The 22,930-nt window shown below is 35.5% G+C and overlaps 9 protein-coding genes and 1 pseudogene across 12 annotated transcripts; all 10 read left to right on the top strand.

The window, feature by feature from the left end:
- The first annotated feature begins 1,974 nt into the window (after positions 1-1,974).
- Positions 1,975-2,414, top strand: LOC132783531 (dynein light chain roadblock-type 1). The gene has a single exon (XM_060788751.1). The coding sequence runs from the start codon at positions 2,085-2,087 to the stop codon at positions 2,376-2,378; it is 294 nt and encodes a 97-aa protein (XP_060644734.1). The 5' UTR covers positions 1,975-2,084; the 3' UTR covers positions 2,379-2,414.
- Positions 2,415-2,913: 499 nt separating this feature from the next.
- LOC132783528 (trypsin alpha-like) lies at positions 2,914-3,746 on the top strand. Its single transcript, XM_060788748.1, has one exon. The coding sequence runs from the start codon at positions 2,914-2,916 to the stop codon at positions 3,706-3,708; it is 795 nt and encodes a 264-aa protein (XP_060644731.1). The 3' UTR covers positions 3,709-3,746.
- A 787-nt stretch (positions 3,747-4,533) lies between these two features.
- LOC132783519 (trypsin delta-like) lies at positions 4,534-5,546 on the top strand. The gene has a single exon (XM_060788720.1). It carries the CDS (start codon positions 4,540-4,542, stop codon positions 5,323-5,325), a length of 786 nt encoding a protein of 261 aa, XP_060644703.1. The 5' UTR covers positions 4,534-4,539; the 3' UTR covers positions 5,326-5,546.
- An 877-nt stretch (positions 5,547-6,423) lies between these two features.
- LOC132783529 (myosin-2 essential light chain) lies at positions 6,424-7,276 on the top strand. Its single transcript, XM_060788749.1, has one exon. It carries the CDS (start codon positions 6,717-6,719, stop codon positions 7,164-7,166), a length of 450 nt encoding a protein of 149 aa, XP_060644732.1. The 5' UTR covers positions 6,424-6,716; the 3' UTR covers positions 7,167-7,276.
- Positions 7,277-9,548: 2,272 nt separating this feature from the next.
- Positions 9,549-10,618, top strand: LOC132783520 (vesicle-associated membrane protein-associated protein A). The gene is made up of 2 exons (XM_060788721.1): positions 9,549-10,221; positions 10,375-10,618. The coding sequence occupies exons 1-2, from the start codon at positions 9,627-9,629 to the stop codon at positions 10,443-10,445; spliced, it is 666 nt and encodes a 221-aa protein (XP_060644704.1). The 5' UTR covers positions 9,549-9,626; the 3' UTR covers positions 10,446-10,618.
- Positions 10,619-10,921: 303 nt separating this feature from the next.
- On the top strand, positions 10,922-12,267 carry LOC132786101 (trypsin alpha-3-like). Its single transcript, XM_060792524.1, is given in 3 exon segments — positions 10,922-10,981; positions 11,598-11,966; positions 11,968-12,267. Coding segments are annotated over 3 exon segments (696 nt in total). The 3' UTR covers positions 12,235-12,267.
- Positions 12,268-13,398: 1,131 nt separating this feature from the next.
- Positions 13,399-14,160, top strand: LOC132786098 (trypsin iota-like; annotated as a pseudogene).
- Positions 14,161-15,004: 844 nt separating this feature from the next.
- LOC132783515 (trypsin alpha-3-like) lies at positions 15,005-15,945 on the top strand. Its single transcript, XM_060788715.1, has one exon. It carries the CDS (start codon positions 15,016-15,018, stop codon positions 15,859-15,861), a length of 846 nt encoding a protein of 281 aa, XP_060644698.1. The 5' UTR covers positions 15,005-15,015; the 3' UTR covers positions 15,862-15,945.
- A 2,568-nt stretch (positions 15,946-18,513) lies between these two features.
- Positions 18,514-19,652, top strand: LOC132783530 (uncharacterized). Its single transcript, XM_060788750.1, has 4 exons — positions 18,514-18,662; positions 18,714-18,802; positions 18,861-18,942; positions 19,008-19,652. The coding sequence occupies exons 1-4, from the start codon at positions 18,530-18,532 to the stop codon at positions 19,064-19,066; spliced, it is 363 nt and encodes a 120-aa protein (XP_060644733.1). The 5' UTR covers positions 18,514-18,529; the 3' UTR covers positions 19,067-19,652.
- A 2,025-nt stretch (positions 19,653-21,677) lies between these two features.
- Positions 21,678-22,421, top strand: LOC132783527 (S-phase kinase-associated protein 1-like). Of its 4 annotated transcripts, none has more exons than XM_060788746.1 (3): positions 21,678-21,774; positions 21,878-21,912; positions 21,967-22,421. In XM_060788746.1, exons 2-3 carry the CDS (start codon positions 21,892-21,894, stop codon positions 22,348-22,350), a joined length of 405 nt encoding a protein of 134 aa, XP_060644729.1. In that variant the 5' UTR covers positions 21,678-21,774; positions 21,878-21,891; the 3' UTR covers positions 22,351-22,421. The 4 variants fall into 4 exon arrangements, with proteins under 4 accessions (XP_060644729.1, XP_060644728.1, XP_060644730.1 ...); XM_060788745.1 differs by having other exon boundaries at positions 21,684-21,774; positions 21,850-21,912; XM_060788747.1 differs by lacking the exon at positions 21,878-21,912 and having other exon boundaries at positions 21,684-21,774.
- The last annotated feature ends 509 nt before the right edge of the window (positions 22,422-22,930 follow it).

The following is a 22,930-nucleotide window of genomic DNA, read 5'->3' as shown; positions in this document are numbered from 1 at the left end:
CAGTTGATTTCCCAGATGCCATATATGCACAATATATATCTGAGTCCTTTGAGTATCTTTCTGCGGTACCCTGGCAATCGAAAGCTCATTTCATTAACACCTTGCGACGAATTTAACATTCATAAAATATTTGCAGTTGTGAGCAAATATGGCCCGTTATTAAATTCGTTATTGATTAATGCACATTAAACAATAAAACCAACAGAAAGTGCACAGCAGCTATTAAATACCCTATTTCATGTCATATTAATAATGACATTTAATTACTTGTATTTACACAAACCTTTTTATTGATTTCCTGACTATCGAACAATGAAATAAGCGTAAAAAATAAATATTACTGCAATTAATCAAAAGTTAAAACTTCATAATACAAAAAGAATACATTGATAATTAATTTAATACGCTGTCAAGTTGGAAGAATTTAATAACGTATGTAAATTAGCCGAATCAACGATATGTTAAATCATTTTATGGGTAAGTAAAAGCACACAACTATAAAAAAACAAAAATAATATAGGAAAGTAAAGAGGCAATAATAAATAACTAAACTAAAGGTTATCAGAGAGCAAATGAGAAGCATGCAAATATTTGAAAGAATATGGGCTACAGGTTAATTTATACAAACAATAAATTTAAAATTAGATACAGCAACAAAACAAAAATGAAATTTTAATAATAATGGAAACAAAAAAAATCTGTAAATCTGCAAACAATTTGTTGCTGCGACACACACAAATAAATGCAAATGTTTGCACATTCCCATAAATTGCCAACATCAGGAGAAACAACATGGATATTTGTAAATATTTTCGGTTGCAAGCAGATACACATCCTGTTGCACATCCGTTGCATAAAGTTTGCGCGACTTGTGCAACATTTTGCTGACACTTTTGCTTTTACAACATTTATCACAGTTTCCATATTTGCTCAACAAAAATATACAAATGATAATAACTCATAGTATTTTCCGCAACAATTCTCTGGTATTGAATAACAAATTACATTTGAGGTTTTCAGTCTGGACATTGATTTAATTATAATATGAATTTCCATTCCCTCACTTTAATTATAACATGCATTTCCTTTCACTTAACTGGTAATTTGCACATTTTCGCCTGAAAATCTTTACCTTCCAGCTGACATCCTGACTTCCTGCTGCAACACCATGTGTTGAACATCAGAATGCCTGTGGCACTTGCCACGTCACTGTCTCCATCTCTGTCTTCGTCAGACTGTCCAGCTCGCAAGTGGCTTTTGTCTGTGTATCTGTCTGACTGCTGGGTAATTTCATTATGAGTTTTATGACTTTTAATTAATTTTGAAAAGTGCACAATTTTACACCCCTGACTACAGAGGCGCCGACAAGAAGTTGGAGGGAGTTGTTGGCCGACTCTGACCGGAAGAGTGCCATAATTTCCGCATAAAACTTGATGCAAAAGGCAGTTCATCTGCAATTCGAATGCCAAAGGACTGAAAACCGGAGACTCCGGAGTCCGGAGTCCGGACTGGACTGGACTTTCGTTAGTCGACTTCTGGACTCGAGGACAACTCGTTTGCCAGCTGTGTAACAAGAGTCAACAACATTCAATTAATTTTCCGTAGTTTTTGGTCACACACAGACACAAAAGGGAAACTTTTCACAGTTTTCCAGCTTACTGCAGCAGCCAAGCATCCAAATGTTCATCCGGCTTTTGATATAAACTTTATGCTTATTTACCGACAACAATGCATGAAACTTGCATTGAAATGTGCACAATAGACATGGCAAACAAAATAGCGTATAGCTATCGAATAAATGAAGCATATATTAAGTAATGTCATGGAATACTATTGTATTGTTGATGGAAAAACTACAAATTATTAATGAATTTATTAACTCAATATTATTTTTCCTTTGATGATTAAATAGCTAAAACTTTTGTATAAAATAAAGTGCTTTGAATTTTACGTTTTTAAATTGTCATTACTTGGGGCATTAAAATTTATTCAGTCACTTAAACTAAAAACACATTCGACAAATAGACTAATAATCACTTATTTATAAAACAATCCTGTGACGCTTTTTACAAAATACTTTCACAATGTCCGCCGAAGTTGAGGAGATGCTGAAGCGCTTTAGTACCATGAAGAACATTGTTGGCATCGTTGTTGTGGATTACGATGGCATTGCCATCAAATCAACCTTGGATAACACAATGTCAGTGCATTATGCAGCCCACATGCAATTGCTAACGGAGAAGGCTCGTCAGGTGATCCTCGATCTGGATGCCACCAACGAGTTCACATCGATGCGAATCCGTACCACATATTTTGAGATCATACTCGTGCCACTTGAGCACTACTTTATAGTTGTCCTCCAAAATCCCTGTGACTAACTCTTTGATCTTTTAAGTGTAATTTATTTTTTTCAACTAGACAAATTATAAAATTAACAATAAAATCCGAAAGTAAAAGCTGAAATATGCAAAATAAAAAATGATATAACTATATAAATGCTCGACTGTAAATAATAAATCAATAACGTAATTAAATCGCCTTTCGAAATAGCGGAATGTAGCAGAGAAAGCATCAAAAATATTGGAGAATCAAACTTACAATTCTTTTAAACACCTAAGAGAAGAAATTTATTTGAAAGAACAAAAAATGTATGCGTTACTTTGTTGCAGGAAACCCCCTTTTAGGGTATATACCAAACATATGTTCTGATAAATTACGAAGCTTTTAAGCCTTCAGCAAAATAATTAGTTGAGTGCAACATAGTTGTAATCACATCAATAAATTATTATTTTGAATTTCCCATATTTTTGAGCTGATAAACTTTCATAACAATTTAATGACATTTTTCTGCCATGTTTCTTTCCTATAAAAACTCAAATGCTGCGGGTTTTGGTATTCACAAGACAACTAGAAATGTTCCCTACATTATTAGTCCTGCTCTCAGTGGCAACTTTAGGTTGCGCATTCCAATTGCCGGTTGACCCAGAATTTCTATTGAAAAAAGGACCAATCAACAATCGCATCGTTGGAGGAAAGGACACACCGATAGAGACAATACCTTGGCAAGTGTCGCTGCAAAGACTAGGACTGTATCACTGTGGTGGTGTCACTTACAGCAAAAACATCATTATAACAGCCGCCCATTGTGTTTACAAAGAAAGTCCAAGGATTTTTGATGTGCGCGTTGGTAGTAAATCTAACAATGGTGGATCGGTAATTAAAGTTGCCAAGATTATCGTTCATGATCGTTATATGCATATAAATAACCCAAAAATTCAATATGACATCGCCCTGCTTTTGTTAAGTTCGCTCCTCGAAATGGGTCCAACTGTCAAGGCCATTCCACTGGCAGAATCAGTTCCTCATGACGGAGCTGCTGTGCTTGTCTCTGGATGGGGACGAACAGAGACCGAACCCGTTGCAAAATATTTAAAAAGTGTCTATGTGAACATTGTAAATCGCGAGGAGTGCGCTAGGGCTTACAATACAGAAAGTACGAAAGCAACAATCTGTGCTACTTCCCCTTGGAAAGGTGCGTGCAGTGGAGATTCTGGTGGACCATTGACTTACAATGGTAAACTTGTGGGCATTGTTTCTTTTGGGCCTGTTTATCCTTGCGGTAAGCCCGGTACACCCGTTATCTATACAGATGTAGTGGAGCTTCGAAAATGGATCGAGGAGGAGGCCAAAGTTCTAAGCTCAGCCTGAGATATTTTTAAATTCAATTGCAAAAATAAACGTAAAGATGAACATTAAATTGACTGCATATTATTTTTTATTTATTTTCAGCAATCGTGAGAGTATTATATAAGTAAGAAAGCTGCAGTAGAGCACGAAAAACCAAAAAACAAGAAAGCTACAATTTAGTGAGCTTGACTTTGAGATACCCGTTACCACTTTTGAATAAGAGCAAAACGGTGCAGTGCAAGGCAATATCAACTAGGCCGCTTACGCTGATCATGAGTATACATACTTTATGGGGTTGGAGATGTACTTCCTACAGCCACAAAGTTATAATATCCTATTACGGGTAGCGGGTTTAAATATCCAAAAGTTAAAGTTAAAATATGCAAAACAATATAAGATGCAATGATAACAGTAAAAGCAATGCAAATGGACATATTAATTATCGCATATTTCGTATCATATATTCAACCATTAACGTAACTAAATTGCCTTTTTCAACAGCAGAATGTTGCAGTTAAAGTATAATAAGCATTGGAAAATCTTCCTATTCGACATTTTCTTTCACTTAGAGAACAATTTTATCTAAAAAACATAAAATTGATGCGTTACTTTGTTGCATCTAAAACCGTTTGTTAGAGTAGTTAAATATTACGAAACTTTCAAGCCGCCAGCAAAATAATTACTTGAGTACAACACAGTTGTAATCAAATCATGCAACTATTTTTTTAATGAAAACTCGCATATTTTTGAACTGATAAGCTTACGAAACAGTTTTATGGCATTTTTTCGCAATGTTTCTTTCCTATAAAAACTCAAATGCTACGGGTTTTGGCATTCACAAGACAATTGGAAATGTTCCCTACATTATTTGTCTTGCTCTCAGTGGCAACTTTAGGTTGCGCATTGCACTTGCCGATCAGACCTGAATTTCTATTGAAAAAAGGTCCAATAAAACGCATCTATGGAGGAAAGGACACACCGATAGAGAAAATACCTTGGCAAGTGTCGCTGCAAAACAATGGATCGCATGTCTGTGGTGGCGTCATCTACAGCAAAAACATTATTATAACAGCCGCCCATTGTGTTGACAAAAAAAATCCAAGGATTTTTGATGTGCGCGTTGGAAGTAGTGCGTCTAACAATGGTGGATCGGTAATTAAAGTTGACAAGATAACCGTGCATGACAGTTATACAAGTAGGTCAACAGTGGAGTATGACATCGCCCTGATTTTGTTAAGTTCGCCCCTCGAAATGGGTCCAACTGTCAAGGCCATTCCACTGGCAGAATCAGTTCCTAATGACGGAGCTGCTGTGCTTGTCTCTGGCTGGGGGCGAACAGAGACCGCAACGATTGCAAAATATCTAAAAAGTGTCTATGTGAACATTGTAAACCGCGAGGAGTGCGCCATGGCTTATGGTGACAAACAATTTACACAAGTAACAATCTGTGCTGCTTCCCCTGGCAAAGATTCTTGCTCTTGTGATTCGGGTGGACCATTGGTTTATGAGGGTAAGCTTGTGGGCATTGTTTCTTATGGCTTTGGATGCGCCGATCCGAGGCATCCCGGTGTCTACACAAATATTGTGGAACTTCGCAAATGGATTAAAGACGAAGCCAAAAAACTAAGTGCATACTGAGACAGTTGTGAATTAAATTGCAAAAATTAAAATACAAACGAGAATTAAATTGGCTGCATATTTGCACTTTATGTAACCATTGAGTACAATAAGTAAAAATCCTTAGTCGACTGTGAAATATCCGTTTCATACTATATTTTCAATAAAACTAACTAACTAAAAAATGTAAACCGTTATGAAATTTCTGATCTTAAGCAAATAATAAATCATGTAAATAAATATTGAGAGAAAGTTCTACTCAAGGGAATATTTTAATGATAAAGTACTGATGCAATTTTCAATTAGTTACTTTAATAAAAAGTTCATTTTATTGGCTATACGTCAATTAAGTAACCGCATTGAATAAATAATATGTATGAATAGTGTATGTGTGCTTCACTCCCAACATTATTCGCATTCCATTATTACAAATTATTTGCAGTGGGAATCATATTGAATTAAAATGCAAATATCTCTTGCATTGTGATATATTGCTGCTCCTGCTGCTTCTGCTGATTCCACTTTCATCTTCACTCTGACTGTCGAAATTCATTTACAATAAATGAAGACTGACTGTTGCACTCGCTGAATCAAATAATCTTTTTTTCCCCAAGAAGAACAGGGCATGTGAGTTCCCGTTCGTAAGTGTAAGTTTTTCATCATTTAATTAAATATTTTTATTAAAAATGGTTATTAAAATAAAACCAGCTCGTGTACCATATGAATTAATCAACAACCTAACTGCAGAGCACTCAATTTACTCACCAATCAAGAAAATTCTCTGACAATTCTCCCTTGAATTCCAATGCCGACTATTCGTGCAAATATAAAACTGTTGAACCATACTAACTTTGTTAAGTGCGAATTGCATGAACTGTGCAAGGAATCAATGAAGCGCAGCAGTAGAAATTGATGCAAATGCTGTTAAAATGTGTCACAGATCCAGACATTCATTTAGCCGATTGGCTCAAGTAGTTTAAACCATTTTTACATAAAAAGTTAAAAATAGGGAAACTGAATACTAAATACTAAGTACTAACAGAATCTTTTAGATTTTCTTTAATCTGTTTTTACATCTCCAGTAAGCGCTGCGTCGAGTTTCTGGCACAATTGTTTACATTTGTGTATTGTCGTTCTGTTCTTTTAACTGTTAACATGTCAAAATTAATAAAAAATTTGTTTTTCCAAATCACATATGCCCAACAAGTATTGGATTCAATTTTTGACTGTACAGTTTGCCAGTAACTGTGCGGAAAATGCATATCCGATGAGCTCACACTTTGACGCACAACTGCAGACATGAACACACACAGACCCACTCACACAATCACGCGCTGTCGTCAATCAATCAATCAATCCATCCATCATCATTGAATCGGCAACAACAGCAGCAGCATCAGACCAGCATCACAATGGCCAACAAACTTTCAGGAGACCGGATGCGTCGCGAATTCCTGCAACACTCGCAACGAGGAGATGCTAAAATTGCGCATTCGCAGCTGGGCGATTGTCTGCGTGTCCTGGGCCTCAATCCCAGCGAGGCAAGCATACGTCAGCACATCCGACAGTTGCATGAACAGCACATCGAGCGCATATCCTTTGACGAGTTCATGTCCATCTACAATAGCATTCAGTCGGAGGACTCCGATTCTCCAGAGGCCGAACATTTTATTGCCGGTCTACGCCTTTTAGATGAGCAGCATACGGGTTACATAGCAGCGAGCCGGCTAAGATACATTCTGGCCAACTGTGGTGAATGTCTGACTGAAGCCGAATTGGACGAGTTGTTGGAGCATCATGTCAACGATCAGGGTTTGGTCGATTATGCAGAGCTAGTGCATGCCCTTATGGCTGAAAGCTAGATGGAAACACACAACACACTCACTTCAATGCTAAACACGATCATTTTGGAAATCAATAAAAAAAATATTGTATAATGAATGACAAAAATTCATTTTATCACTCTTATAAAGCTGCGTTTTTATTGCAAGGTGTATAAGCTTCATATCATTCGTATTCAATTCCTTAGCAAATACATCAAAAACTTCAATTATTATTCCATTTCATATTGAAATCCTACTTGATTATTTAGTAAAGTGATAACATTCGCACGAGTTGCATTTCAATTTTGCATGTGACATTTTCATTTGCAGCCAACAACATATGTACAGCTGTGACCATTGAAATAGCAGTGCGACAGAGAAAAGACTATGTAACCGTTTTTTTTGGTTATTCCTTTTTGTTAGTTGATCGCTAGCACATTGTTTTTGTAAAATGAAGCATAAAGATAAGAAAACAGCAAAAACCCCGTTAGATTTGATCAGTTTTTCTGAAATTTTGATATTTTTACCCAAGTGCACCACTTTTGGGCTGAACATTAGAATAGCAGTTTTTTCTTTTCTTTCACTAAAAAAGCCGAAATTGCTTTTAATTTTATGAAAAGTGAGTTTAATCTGGTTTATTATTGTAGTTTATACGACAATACACTATAACTATAAAAAAAAATTAATTTTAGTGTGTAAAGGACCTAACTGGTCCAATGTAGAGAGGAGGTCCTTTCTTGAGCTTAGGAAGGAGCAAAATTGTATAAAAAAGTTCTGTGTCGCCTAAAATGTTTTACCAAAATGGTTTTCAATGACATAAATTATAAATCAAAGCCTGAAAACCGTAGTGTGATACAAAAAACCACAATTTTAGAGGACCGATGCATAGTGCTCTTCAGCTAAACTAATCCTTTTGCATCCTGTAGGGATATTAAAGCAGGGCTGAGTTGGGGAATTAGTGAAGTGGCTATTGGCCGAAGACTGGTGGATACAAATTTGAATACCCGAAGTCCAGAAAAGGTGCAATTACTTGGTTATAGACATCTCAAAGCGAGGTGGGAGTTTACCAAGCGCCACTTGAACTGGCCATTTTCCAAATGGCGTAATATCCTTTGGACAAATGCGTCTAAACTGGTGTTAATTGTTAGAAAAGTTCAAGACAATATGTCTGTTGACCACCAAACACCTAAAATGACCTAAACCATACCCTTAAGACCGCTAACCATGGTGGTCTTCAAATCATGATCTGGGCATGTTTCTCATACAGTGGTGTGGGACCTATAAATATGATCGATGAGATCATAGACCAAGAAATCTTTGAAAATATATTAAGAAACATCATGCTGACGTATTCTCAGGATGAAATGCGCCTTCAATATGGACTTTTCAGCAGAGCCACGAAACCTAAACACACCGGCCAACTGGTCACGGAGTGGTTTGGTCATGAAAAAACTGATGTAATGCCATGTCAGCAGAGTTCCCGGATTTAAATCCGATTGGGAACTGATGGAGGACATCAAGCATTATGTTGCCAAGAAATCCCCGACATCTAAGCCACACCTTTGACAAGTTGTACAGGAGGTATAGGGCCAGAATCCCTGCAAGCGTTGCGAGGACGTGGTGGACTCCATGCCACGTAGCTTCGAGGCTCTAATAGCCAATAAAGGCTACACAACAAATTATAAGGTCGTATTCAACTCGAAATTTAGAAGGATTAAGTTATTTATAAGATTTTTTGAAATTTATTACATTTTTGTTTTTTCACTGCTATTTCAATGATCTTCATAATACGGACATTTTCATATGTTAATATCCACATTCGGAAAAATATTGAATTATCCAAAATGAAAAATATGTTTAATTATCGCAAATTAAATATATTAAGCTGTTATAAAAAAATTTTGTCTCGAAGTTGTGTTTATAATAATATTTTTCAACTTTAAATGTGTAGGTCGTCTGCACTGCTATTTCAATGGTCACAGCTGTATGTATGTTGCATTCCAATGCGGTGCGTAGGTTGCCGTTGCATGCAACCCAAAATTGTTTTGTCCGCCGTTGCTATTTCAATTGACGAAAGCCGATGCGACGACCAATATCCATAATAATGCTTTATGTCTATGCTATATATTTGCCTGTATCAAATTGAGAGTCTGTTGTGCATTTCGATAAATTCCAAAAATTGTCAATATTATAGAATTGTGGGCAACCATCAACAGCATCAACCTTTACTTACTGCCTGGCATATAATTTGAATTGTTTGAGCCTATTTCTAATGCCTCAATGCTGATGCCACACAATCCAATTACTCTCATGACGCTCACGCAAAATGTTGCAGCTGCATGTACATATTCAATTGGTGGCTATTGTCCTCGGAGTAGCATATGGAAATGTTGTCAAAGCCATTTCAAATGCTGTCATAGTACTTTTTAGAGTTTTGCAAGGTGTCGAAAACTTTTACAATTTTACAATATATATTTTTCATAAAAGTTAAAATCACAGATGGATTTGAATCAATTGAATGCTGGCCTCATCAGTGTTAGCCCACAAAAGATGATATTCTATGCGCCCTACGATCGCATCCAGAAACGTATCATCACTATATTAAATCCCACGGCAAAGAGACTGCTTTTTAAGATTCGCTCAAATGCAGCACTCAACTATGTAGTTCTCCCAAATTGTGGCTGCATTGAGCCCTATAATATTAACGAGGTGTCTGTCTCTTTGAATTACTTTGATTTCCATGACGACCGAGGCTACGATCATCACTTTACAGTTCTATACATACGATCGCCGTGCAATGACAATGCTATGCCAGCTGAAAGTATTTTGTATACGTTTAAGCAAGTGCGCGATCAATTAAAGATCAATCAAGTGCGTATCCCTATTGAGCTGCAACCGAATCCCATTTGCATACCACAGGCAGAATTGGATATGCTCCTGCCTCCAGATACTCGCAATATGATGCTGACAAAATTGCCAGTATTCGGAGAGGAGCATCTCAAACATTTGTCTGCGCCAATAAAACGCAAAAAGCGCTGCAATTGGCTGCGAGTATTAACAACTTTGGTAGTGATTGTGTCTTCATTGGTGGGAGGTAAGCTTGTAATTATGTACAACTTTTTGTAAAGCTGAAGAAGCTTGCATGAGCCTTTAGAGCTGTTGCTGGAGAGCTTTAAGAAGCATATGTTCATTTGGCAGACATTGTCTTAAGTATTTCAACATAATTTGTTATGTTCTTTCTTTCTAGCATTTACACAACGCCATTTTATTGAGGAGCTAATATATCTACACTTGACAGTGGATGAAGTACACTTTTAGATTGTTCTTTTACAAATAATTAAGCCAAATGCTATCGTTTTGTTGACAGCTACCCGATGAACGTATGAATATTGGCTGGCTGTTGTTTACACATTAATTCAACCACAGCTGTCCACTTAATTCGTTTCAATTAATCAATAAAGATGCCAACCTTTTAGGCCATTTTAATTGCATTTTGTGTTGGCTTTAATCCATGACATTATTGTCAAATTTAAACCGAACCAACAGAACGAGCGAGAGAGAATCAAAAGCACTTAATCAGGCAAGGGCAAAGCGATTGTCAAAAGGTCACAGTTTCCCCTTGGGGGCGTGGTTTTAAGGCAAAGCTCATGCGTTGTTTAATTGTTGGGCCGCACTTCATTAACTCGCAGAGCATATGCTGATTAGGCGGCTCGACTGTGGTTGGAATTTAGTGTATGGCCACAAAATACAAGAGGACAAATGTGGCTAGCATAGCGACAACCACAACCACAAACATGACCACAATCATAGCCACAGCAATAATAACAATAACGATAACAATGCAAATGCACGCGGTGATTATCGCGGCATGATTGCAAATGACCTGGTTAACCTCCGTAATTTTCCGTATCAAATAATCAACCGGTAACGTAACTAAATTGCCTTTCGCAAAAGCAAAATGCAGCAGGAAAACATTGGGGAATCCTCCTTGGGGTTCTTTGAAAATGGCCTTAGAGAACAAATTTATCTTAAAGAACACAAATGTATATAATACTTTGTTGCATATAAAACCCCCTTTTAGGGTATATACATAGTTTTTGAGAAATTACGAAGCCGTCAGCAAAATAATTAGTTGATTGCAACATAGTTGTAATCAAGTCAATAAATTATTTATTTTTAATTGAATCTCCCATATTTTTGAGTTGATAAACTTTCATAACAATTTAATGACATTTTTCCGCCATGTTCCCTTTCCTATAAAAACTCAAATGATGCAGGTTTTGGTATTCAGTAGACAATTAGAAATGTTGTTTACATTATTAGCCCTGCTCTCAGTGGCAACTTTCGGTTGCGCATTGCACTTGCCGGTTGACCCAGAACTTCTATTGAAAAATGGAAACAATCGAATCATTGGCGGAAAGGACACACCGATAGAGGCAATACCTTGGCAAGTGTTGCTGCTAAAACTAGGACGGCATTACTGTGGTGGCGTCGTCTACAGCAAAAAACATCATAATAACAGCCGCCCACTGTGTATGCGATAAGAATGCCAATATTCTTGATCCCAAGATTTTTGATGTGCGCGTTGGCAGTAGTACGTCTAACGATGACGGATCGGTGATTAAAGTTGCCAAAACAATCGTACATGATCGTTTTACACTTAATCCACACTTAATGGAATATGACATCGCACTAATTTTGCTAAGTTCGCCCCTTGAAATGGGTCCAACTGTCAAGGCCATTCCACTGGCAGAGTCAGTTCCTAATGACGGAGCTTCAGCTATAGTCTCTGGATGGGGATGGACGGAAACTGGAGAGGCTTCGCTCCATTTAAAAAAGTGTGTCTGTGAACATTGTCAGTCGCGAAGAGTGCGCCAGGGCTTATGGTTACAAAAGAATTACACAAGTAACAATCTGTGCTGCTGCCCCTGGAAAAGATTCCTGTGGTGGTGATTCTGGTGGCCCATTGGTTTATGAAGGTGAGCTTGTGGGCATTGTTTCTTATGGCTATGGATGCGCTGAACCGGGGTATCCTGGTGTTTATGCAAATGTTGTGGAGCTTCGCAAATGGATTGAAAATGAAGCCACAAAACTAGGCTCAACTTGAGACGTTTGTGAATTAAATTGCAAAAATAAACGTAATAATGAACATTAAATTGATTATCTTATTTTAGACTTATTTCTTGTAATCATAAGAAAACTATATTCTATCATTGGGGAAAATATGTAAAAAAGTCGCAGTCGAACACACTTGAATGTGGAATATCCGCTACCTATTTAAATAAAATCAAAACAGCGCGGCATTATTCTTAAAATATACCAAAATAATATACCGTCAAAATACTAAAATAAATATTCGAAATGGTATATTTGGTACATTTATATAGTAATTCCCTTGTAAGTAGGCGTTTTTTTCCATACAAAAGTATTTCTTTAATAAGTTCGAATTTTTATCTGATCACTACCAAATTTTCAGGAATTACAAAGATTATACGGTCATTTTAAAGATCGGAGATGCCTCCTTCTGCCTTGTACGTTTATTTCCTGCCTCCATAAATTTTTAATAATAAAAACTAGCACAGTGCGGCGTAAACATTATAGGTGAAAATATAAAAAAATAATAATTTATGTAAATTAATGTTGACTAACATTAATATTGTTTTCAACAATCCAAAATCCCTATGACTAACTCGTTGATTTATTTATTTAACTTTTTTCCACTATTCAAATTATGGAATTAAAAAAAAATACTTAAGTAAAAGCTGACATATACGACACAATAAATATGTTAATACATGGATGATAATAGTAAAAACGATGAAAATGCAAATACTCACATTGATTACCCCATAGTCTTTATCAAATAATCAACCATTAACATAACTGGATTGCTATTCAAATCCTTCTTGGTCTTCGATTGAACAAATTTATCTCAGAGAGCACAAATGTATATGATACAAAAACCCCCTTTTTAGGGTATATACAAAGATTCTGAGAAATTACAAAGCTTTTAAGCCGTCAGCAAAATAATCAGTTGAGTGCAACAATAAATTATTATTTGTTATTACAAGTCGCATAATTTTAAGCTGATAAACTTTCGTAACTATTTGAAATTTGTTCTTATACAACTTTTCTATAAAAACTCAAATGCTGAGGGTTTTGGTATTCACAAGACAACTAGAAATGTTCCCTACATTATTTCTCTTGCTCTCAGTAGCAACTTTAGGTTGCGCATTGCACTTGCCGATTGGACCTGAATTTCTATTGAAAAAAACGACCAATAAACAATCGCATCGTTGGAGGAAAGTACACACCAATAGAGGCAATACCTTGGCAAGTGTCGGTGCAAAAACTAGGATGACATTATTGTGGTGGCGTAATCTATAGCAAAAACATCATTATAACAGCCGCACACTGTGTTCACAATAACGATTCCAAGCTTCTTGATTCCGAGTTTTTTGATGTGCGCGTTGGCAGTAGTACATCTAACAATGGTGGATCGGTAATTAAAGTTGCCAAGATTACCGTGCATGATCGTTATGTAAATATAAATAACGCAAAAACGGAATATGACATCGCCCTGCTTTTGTTAAGTTCGCCCCCTTGAAATGGGTCCAGCTGTCAAGGCCATTCCACTGGCAGACTCGGTTCCTAATGACGGAGCTGCTGTGCTTGTCTCTGGATGGGGATATACGGAAACTGGAAAGATTTCGCTCCATCTTCAAAGTGTCTATTTGAACATTGTAAATCGCGAGCAGTGCACCAGGATGGTGCTTATAAAAGCAACAATATGTGCTGCTTCCCCTTGGAAAGGTGGGTGCAATAGAGATTCTGGTGGCCCACTGACTTACCATGGTAAACTTGTGGGCATTGCTGTTTTGGCGCCTAAACCTTGCGATGATCCCACTCTTCCCAATGTCTATACAGATGTCGTGGAGCTTCGCAACTGGATCGAAGAGGAAGCCAAAAAACTAAGCTAACAAAGACATTAACGAATTAAATTGCAAAAATAAACGTAAAAATTAACATTTAATTGATTGCTTATTATTTTATTTTATTCTAATTTCTTGTAATCGTGAGAGAACTATATTTAATTTTTTCAAGGACTAGCATTAAATTGACTGCAATTTTATGGTGAGAGAATTACATAGTATATTATCATTGAGTAATTCAAGTAAATTGTGCTGGTCTGTAATATCTCACAAAATTAAAAAAAAGGAATACAATGCGGCGTAAGCGTTTAAATATATCGAATTATTATAACGAATAATAGTAAAATATACTAAAAGTCACATGTATTTATGTATATCGTATATTTATATTCTAATACATCCAAAATATAATATATGTCATAGAATCTTGGATAATTTTTTTTTCAGATCGCGACCAAATCAGAAAATAAAATCTTTGGATCTAAAAAAATTTACTTTTTATTTGTTTTTCTTTTGATTTTCGAAGGAGGAAATAAAAGTGGGAGAATCTTTTAAATTCAATGATATTCTTAGTACTAAGTTCATTTGCAAGTTGTGTACTGCTTAGTATGAGAAACTAAATAAGGAGAATCTCTACACTTCTTTAACACACTGAAAAAATTTTCCTAGCTTTGAGTGTTTCTAAATAAATACATATGTAACAAAATAGCAATATTTATATTTCTTACACCACCATGAAAGTTTTACATTTTTCAAACTAGAAGAAAAATACTTTTTCTTATCTAAAGTAATTGACGAGCGGAAGTACTTAAAAGGAAACTACTAAACTAAGTTTTTAATTAAAAAGAAAATGGGATTTCAATGGGACGATAAGCTGGCAGGCAATATGTTAACTATTTAAAGACACTATTGCCAAGTTGCTTGCATATAAAAGGTGCAGTGCTTAAGCGCACACAATGTCACAGAGGCTAAACATGTTCAGCCAAGTCTTAGTGCTGCTATCGGCAACAACTTTATTCTTTATTGTCGACGCTCATATTACGAATGTATGGCCGAATTGGTTGAAATTGAAGAGGATTGGACCTGATGGTCGGATCATTGGTGGATTGGACACAACAATAGAGACGACACCTTGGCAAGTGTCGCTGCAAAGCTATACTATGCATTTCTGCGGTGGAGCCATCTACAGCAGCAACATCATCGTGACAGCCGCCCATTGTGTGGACCACAAGGATCCCCGAACTATTTCGGTGCGCGTCGGCACTAATGCCCACAACATCGGTGGATCGATATTTAATGTGTCGGCAAAGTATGTCCATGAAAAGTATTCAGATCCTGAAGTACTCAATGATGTTGCCCTCCTCTTGCTGAGCTCTCCCCTTGAAATGAGTGACAGTGTTAAGGCCATTCCACTGGCAAAGTCCGAACCAAATGACGGAGCTGCAGTTCTTGTCTCCGGCTGGGGACGGACTGAAACGGAATACACTCCGCTCAATCTGAAAAGTGTTAGTGTCAACATTGTCGGACGCGACAAATGCGCTGAAGTCTATGGCACCACCTGCATCACAAAAGCCACAATCTGTGCCGCTTCCCCGGGAAAGGATGCCTGCCAAGGTGACTCTGGTGGTCCGTTGGTTCATAATGGCAAGCTAGTTGGTATCGTTTCGTGGGGCAATGGTTGCGCTGAACCCAATTATCCCGGAGTCTATGCAAATATTCCGACGCTTCGCAAATGGATTGTGAAGGCCGCGAAGAAATTGAGTTCAAAACACAAATTGCGAGCAGAAAATTACAAAATGTGAAGAAATCAAATTTCTTTGACAAAAATGAAAAACAAATGTGCTTATACAACTATCAATAATAAGTTACACTGTTGGAAATCGTAATACCAATTGAGTTCTTGGGAAAACTAGTTAATCTATGATTTAAATGCAAGTTTTATAAAAAAAAGCCGACTAGACAAATACTTAAGCTTACATTTGACTAGCAGCTGCGACCGAAAAGCGTGCCTATCAATTTGGAGCAAGTCAAGAACAAGGGAGAGAGGCCTCTAATCCTTTTAACGATTAATGGAACGAATGTGAATGCGAGCATATAAATAGCTAATCAGGAAGGGCATCACTGATATCGTACTCTTGTTTCTGTTTGCTCGAACAACTCAATTAGTTGGATCGATATACTTGCGAGACTCAGACAATTATACACACACATGGCATATGCGTAATGTACAAGAAAGGGGGGAAACAAGCCCCAGTTGTGTTGACTTGGAACGTTTGATATCCTACACTAATAATAAAATAAGAATAACGAGAAAACTATATGCTTCAAAATTAAACTACACAATTGAATGGAACTGAATAAAAGGCAAAGACAACATATGTAGATACAATAATATTTGAAGATTTCTTTCACCTTATTAAGATATAAAGCTTATTAAGATTTACAAAAGTGTAGATCACAGTAAGCATTATTTAAACACTAGAAAGATGAATTTATTGTTTTGAAATTTTAAGTCATTGCATTCAATATGTGTCTTTGTGAAAAGTGCGAAGGTCTAGATGAATGGTGTTGTTCATTCGAACGAAAGCTTTGGTTCTTTTCTATTTTTTCTCTAGGAATGACAGTCTTTTGTGCCATATTGATTTATGCCTTCCGTAATACTATTAGTAAGTATTACCCAATCACAACGATCAATATTAAATGTAAGTTTCATTCTCAAGAAATAGGACCTATTTATGGTCTTACTGCAATCATCTCCCTTCACTTGATTGCTGCTATTACTGTGATAATCAGCATTAAAAAAGTAAGTGCATATCATAATTTTTTGAATTTTTAACTAACGAATTTCTTTATTGATCTAGTCAATGGACAAGCTCTTCCTGATAGGCCTTATTTTTAGTTCGATCGCTCCCTATACCTTTTTCATGACGATCTTTTGGCCAAGTAAGTTTGAAATAGTGAAGTGTCATTCTCTTGAACAAAACTACATTTATGTTCATTTTTATTTTAAGTTATGCACACACTTTTTATAATCATTGGATGTAGACATATAACAACCGAACCAGATGTCTAAACTGTGATCAAAAAGCTAGCAGAATATTTATATGAGACCAAAAGAAGAAATGGATGAGCTACATTTGCCAATCAGAAACCATCTTTTAACTACTTTGATTCCATCCTAATGCCTGATGAACGTGTTATGGTCAATAGTATAACGAAGACTGAGATCAAAGTAGGCAACTAAATATACTAAAATGTATTCGATATTCAATTCACTAGTCCGTAAATATCAAACTTAATATGTGCATTTGTGAATCGTTGACTTTTCTGGATGAATGGTGTTGGCCGTTGAAGCGAAAGATTTGGTTCTTTGCGATTTGGACTTTAGCCCATGGCATTCTTATATTAGCAGTTGAATTGGTGTTTTTTATACGTAAGTCATTTTTCACTGGTTTTTGGAATTTTTATATATTTCTTTTATAAGTGTCACTGAAAGAGTGCAATATTGATGTGGGATTTATTATTGCTATTCCTCATATAATTGCTGGAATTTTAATGATATTAAGCATACAGAAAGTAAGTGAATAAGTCTATTTTACTTTGCTTTAAAAGTTTTATTCTTTTCTAGTCTAAGGCATCCCTATTTATGACGAGTATTGTTATTAGTTCAATTCTTCCTTTCGGTTTCGGCATTTCGATATATTTGCCAAGTAAGTGTTTAATAATTTTATCTTGCAAATTGTAATTTAAAATGCTCAATGTTTTCTAGTCATGCAAATCATATTCATAATAATTGGATGCAGATATTATAGTACCGTATTAAAGGAATAACTTCAAGAGTATGAAAAATTTTAAGCAATGTAAATACTATAAATAATATTAATCAGTTAGCCAATGAAGAAAGCTAATACAGAATTTTTTCCATGGTTGCAAATTATTGTAATATACTATAGTAAGTAAAAGGTTTGTTTATATTATTACATTATATTTATATTTTCTATAGACTTAACTACATAGTCTGAAATTTGTGCCAAAAGGATATAAAGCTAAACACAAATTAAAAGGTGTTTTAATTTGAATTTTGTCGTATAATTTGTTATTAGTTTTATAATTAGTTTAGCTTTCCTTTTTGAATTGCTGACGTTCGCAAAAGTTTAGAAAGTAACTTTTGTAATTGAGGCAAAATGTTGTAATTGAAGAGTTAGTATTGTGAATTATTGATTTTTCATGTACTCGCCTGACTTTATGAATAGTTACACGGTAACGAACAGTTTATGTAAGAAAAAAAGAAAAACATATGACCCTTTAATAGTTTTCAGCGACGCAAAACACTTTTCAATTTTTTAATATTAAATTTCAAAATTCAACAAAATCGGAGTAGGCACTACAGAGTAATATATATTTCGTGCGTATGTTTAAATTACATTCAACAGATGGTTTATTAATTAATACAGAGATATTAGAAGCGAGATGTGCATCTGCAGCGCATGTAAATGGATTGACAACATCTGCTGTCCGCTCGCCAAGAAAGCGCAATTTTTTGCATGTTGGACATTGATTCATGGCTTGGTAATGACCACCCTCAGTCTTATTTACCAATTCTGTAAGTATTTCTTTTTAAGAGAAGCAATAACTCTCACTATTTTCATAAAAGGGGAGGAGAAAGAATGGAAATATGCAGCATTCGCAGTCGCCATACCTCACTTAATTGCCGGAATATTAATGGTATATAGCATTTACAAGGTGAGCAAAAAAGTATATTATTTGTGTATGAATTAATATAAAATTTCTGTCTTGTTAGTCTTTACCAACTCTCTATTTAGTGTCTGTGATTGGCTCATCGTTCGGTCCCTTTGCGCTCTTTTTAGTCGCATATTTGCCAAGTGAGTTTTGCAATCGCATTGGATATCTGAATGTATTTAAATGAATTCTGTTCTGCCTCTTTCAGTAATGCAAATATTTGAAATAATCGTTGCTTGTCGGTTTTATAGTACGGTTTTGAAATAATTGAAAATTGCAAAGTACGAAGTCCCACTGTCATGTTGAAATTATGTTATAAGTGTACTCCATTAATTCATCGTTTGTTTTCACGCACGGCTAGCGACATACAAATGCCGCAGTTGCTGCGTTTTTGGTCCAATTAAGAAAGAGGGGAATTAAAACTATGCAAATTTACTTTGGCTTGTGTTTTGTATGACTTGCCGCGCCGCACCCACATTTTACGCACCTTTTGTGGCGCCTCCTTTTGCGCAATTGTTGACTCTTGCATAAATTATAATTATTAAGTGCAACAGCGGAGCTTGCAGCCACAACAATCAGCAGCAAAATTTCATTTTGCTATATTTTGTTGGTTGTTGACAACTCATTGTTGCTGCTGCTGCTACTGCAGCAGTTGTTGCAGCAATTTGGTGTGCCCCAAAGGGTGTGCAACATTTTAATGCAGTTTGTGTTGCGCTTACGTGCGCAGCCACAGCCAAAATAGAAACAACAAGAAATTACTTTTGCCAACAGCAAATCGAAATCTGAATACTCTATTAATAGCTAAGAGTCTCTTCAAAGGAAATAAAATAATAAAACAAAATTATACAGCTCATACTCTCTGGATTCAATTATAATTTAGCTGACGTGTCGTATTTCACTTCAAAATCAAGTGTTCTTAACATTCATCATCAAAAAGTGCGTGAAAATGAAAGAAATAAAGTGCAACGATGCATGTACTAAAAATGTACACATAAACCGAACAAAACAAAGAAATATACACACGCAATATACAACTCAGAGCTATTGTTTTTCTGCGTGTGTTTGTCCCCCTTTCTAGTTTTGTATAATCAATGTTGCCATGCGCACTTATAGCCTTTGCCTTTCACTTCTTATGCATGTTTGAAGTTTACCTACATTCTCAATGAGCTTTAAAGGAAAGTGTGTCAAAAAAGAAAAATGCGATATTGCAACACCATTTTATCGAGTTGAAATCAACAAAAAATTTTTAAAAGCTTCTCGAATGTATAAATTGGCAACTATATATCTCTACAATTTGTTATAGATTTCAAATATTTAAAATACACAATTTGTTCATAATTAATTAATTGAAATTAATTAACAAAATTAATGAAATCTTCTTGCACTGTAGTTTTCGAACAATTTCAGTCTTTATGATTGCTGGAAAATTTCCCTTTTTAGTGATGCGCTCTTAATGTGGGAAATTTGGTGAGTTTGCGTTGAGCTTTGACATCAATGGCACAGAAAACGTCGTGTGTTTGGGCTTTGCATACGAGTAAAGAGAGAGAGTGTGAGTGTGTTGCCTTTTTGCCGGTTTGTTTATCTTTTATTTGAAGCGATTCGACATTTTTATGAGACTTGCTGACGGCACTTATTGTCCATCCCAAAGAGAAAACAAAAGTGCGTAGCACAATGTGTAAAAAGTGCGGGATTTAAGCTGGAGAAAAATGCAAATTTCACCGAGAAAACAGTTTGTGAAATTGTTAGAGCTCGATAGAAGTCTGCAAATATTTATCGAAGTTTTCTCTTGTACGACTGATTTATTTAAATATTTATGCAGATCGATTGTAGAAAGGTAACTTAATTGAAATCGCTCAACGTGTAAAGCACATAAACTTCTCCCAGCCCGGTATTCAACTGGTGGCCATCTAAATTAAAGAAACTAAAAACTTTGACCAGAGTTCAGATGTGGGCCATGTGCTTGAGCAAGATGAGGGGGGAGAAGAGTAAAAGACCGACGAATAGAGAGCAAGAGGCAGCCATAAAAATGACACGGTGTTGTCTGTTTAAAAAAAAACCCAACAAATGCGGTTGGCAAGTTATTTAGTTATTTAGAAAACCGCAGAATGCAAATGCAGCAAATGTAACAATTGTGCCGATTTCCACATATCTCACACACTCACACACACTTCATACATAAGCAGAGTGCGAAAGGGAGCAAAAGCCAAACAAGTCGACATACTTTGTTACAATTAAAAATCGGTGTCAAAATGCCGAGTGTTTAGAATTTTAAGTACATTTCAAGGTTTCCACTGGACACGCATTAAGCATACGCAATGTAGTACGACGATTGCAAATAATAGCTTTTCGTGTTAATCTAATTATTATTATTAAAATGTTTAAGATTCTTGATCTTGATTTGTATCTTCATAATATTTCGTTGATCGTGCCAAGCACTTATATCACTAATTTCCAGACATTTTAAATAAGATTAAGTAATAAAAAAATAAGGTTGCGTTTGGAACTCACCTTCTCGTTTTGTTGATGACCATTGGGCAAACATAATTGTAATTGCCTTGTCCTGGCTTTCCATTTGCCACCTCGTTTGCGTTGGATAAACTGCGATTAAAATTACAAAATAATATATTTAGAAAAATAAAAATTGAATATACAAATTAATCATAAAAATAAATCAACAACAAAAACATAAAAAATAAGATTTATGAATTTAATTACTGTACTGTATGTTAACAAGCTTTTCTTACTCATTTTTAATTAAAACGGAAAATAAAACAAAATTCTGATTAATATTACCATTTCACAAATATCATTGTTATATATTCACATTAATTAACATACATATCTTTGTCTTATGTGTCACTTTATTTCTTTACATTTTAAATCATTGTAAGATTCGTGAAACAAACTTTGACGATATCTGTCACATTGACCCAATTTGAACTTCTATAATACAAATTAGAAATTATTTCTGAGGCGTAAGTTCAGATTTGAAGTTGAAAAACATTTTTTTTTTCTTTTTTTTCATAAAAATGCCGTTCATCAAGCTGCAGACCTCTGATAATGTCATTTTTAATATAGATTTGGATTTAATCATGTGCTCGGGCACTATTAAGGTTAGTTCCATTTTAGGAAAATTCTATTTTATTGATTATATGTATATTTTTTAGGGTATGCTGCAGAGTTGCAGTGGAGAGGATGAAGTTGTGCCATTGCCAAAAGTGAGATCCGGGATTCTAACCAAAATTCTTGAATGGGCCGAGTTCCATCGTAAAGAGTTTAGTGAAAACACTGAAGAGGAGGATGAGGAGTCTACTGACGTGGTATCCAAATGGGATAGCGAATTTATTAAGGTTGATCAAAGCATTCTTTTCGAGCTAATTACGGTTGCCAACTTTCTAAATATTGGCGGCTTAATGCAGTTAGCCTGCAAGACTGTCGCCAATATGATAAAGGGCAAGACCACGGAACAAATACGCACGATTTTTAACATCCAAAATGTCCTGTCCAACTCGGAAGAAAGAGTTAATGAATTGGTAGAAAATCAGAAATAATTATATTTTAACTTATGTTTGAACATAAAAGAATAAATTAATCAGATTATATTATATTTAAATAATATGAATCAGTCTGTGTTTGAAGAATTAATTAGATTATAAATTAATTAGATTAAGTTAAATGAAAATGAATTAGTCTAAAATTATGTGTTTGAAAAACTCAATGGTTGATGACACCATCAAATTTGTGCTTTGTCTCCAACATTGTTTTGCGATTAGAGTTAGAATTTAATAGTTTCAAATAGATGTGAACCTACATGACACCGAATTGTTTGTCATTGTTGACGCTTAGTTGGGAAAACATGTTTTTGAATATTTAAAAAAAATAATTCGTCAACGTTTCTAGTTAAATCTTTAATATTCAAAAAGTAAAAAAAAAATAAATAAGAAGTAAAATGCCTCTGCAAAGCGCGCATGATGGGATCTTTAACTTTATCTGCAAAGTGACACCAACTGGTCAAATGTGTCGCAACCATTTGAAGGCCAAGTATCCAGAATGCTTCAAAAGCAACAAGGGCTATGTGCGTTTGGCTTTGGAAACACCTCTACGGATTTGGAATCGCTTTTTCCCAGCTAA

This window comes from Drosophila nasuta, chromosome 2L (assembly GCF_023558535.2).
Source record: "Drosophila nasuta strain 15112-1781.00 chromosome 2L, ASM2355853v1, whole genome shotgun sequence".
Taxonomy (NCBI): domain Eukaryota; kingdom Metazoa; phylum Arthropoda; class Insecta; order Diptera; family Drosophilidae; genus Drosophila; species Drosophila nasuta.
Note: the sequence above shows the minus strand (reverse complement) of the source record. Positions and strands in the feature narration are given on the sequence as shown.

Excerpts from the sequence above, each read along its gene's own strand:
- LOC132783531 (XM_060788751.1), top strand. The coding sequence starts at position 2,085 with ATGTCCGCCGAAGTTGAGGAGATGCTGAAGCGCTTTAGTACCATGAAG.
- LOC132783528 (XM_060788748.1), top strand. The coding sequence starts at position 2,914 with ATGTTCCCTACATTATTAGTCCTGCTCTCAGTGGCAACTTTAGGTTGC.
- LOC132783519 (XM_060788720.1), top strand. The coding sequence starts at position 4,540 with ATGTTCCCTACATTATTTGTCTTGCTCTCAGTGGCAACTTTAGGTTGC.
- LOC132783529 (XM_060788749.1), top strand. The coding sequence starts at position 6,717 with ATGGCCAACAAACTTTCAGGAGACCGGATGCGTCGCGAATTCCTGCAA.
- LOC132783520 (XM_060788721.1), top strand. The coding sequence starts at position 9,627 with ATGGATTTGAATCAATTGAATGCTGGCCTCATCAGTGTTAGCCCACAA. Across the intron at positions 10,222-10,374 it reads TGTGTCTTCATTGGTGGGAG|CATTTACACAACGCCATTTT; the intron begins GTAAGCTTGTAA and ends CTTTCTTTCTAG.
- LOC132783515 (XM_060788715.1), top strand. The coding sequence starts at position 15,016 with ATGTCACAGAGGCTAAACATGTTCAGCCAAGTCTTAGTGCTGCTATCG.
- LOC132783530 (XM_060788750.1), top strand. The coding sequence starts at position 18,530 with ATGTGCATCTGCAGCGCATGTAAATGGATTGACAACATCTGCTGTCCG. Across the intron at positions 18,803-18,860 it reads TGGTATATAGCATTTACAAG|TCTTTACCAACTCTCTATTT; the intron begins GTGAGCAAAAAA and ends CTGTCTTGTTAG. Across the intron at positions 18,943-19,007 it reads TTTAGTCGCATATTTGCCAA|TAATGCAAATATTTGAAATA; the intron begins GTGAGTTTTGCA and ends TGCCTCTTTCAG.
- LOC132783527 (XM_060788743.1), top strand. The coding sequence starts at position 21,829 with ATGCCGTTCATCAAGCTGCAGACCTCTGATAATGTCATTTTTAATATA. Across the intron at positions 21,913-21,966 it reads TGTGCTCGGGCACTATTAAG|GGTATGCTGCAGAGTTGCAG; the intron begins GTTAGTTCCATT and ends TATATTTTTTAG.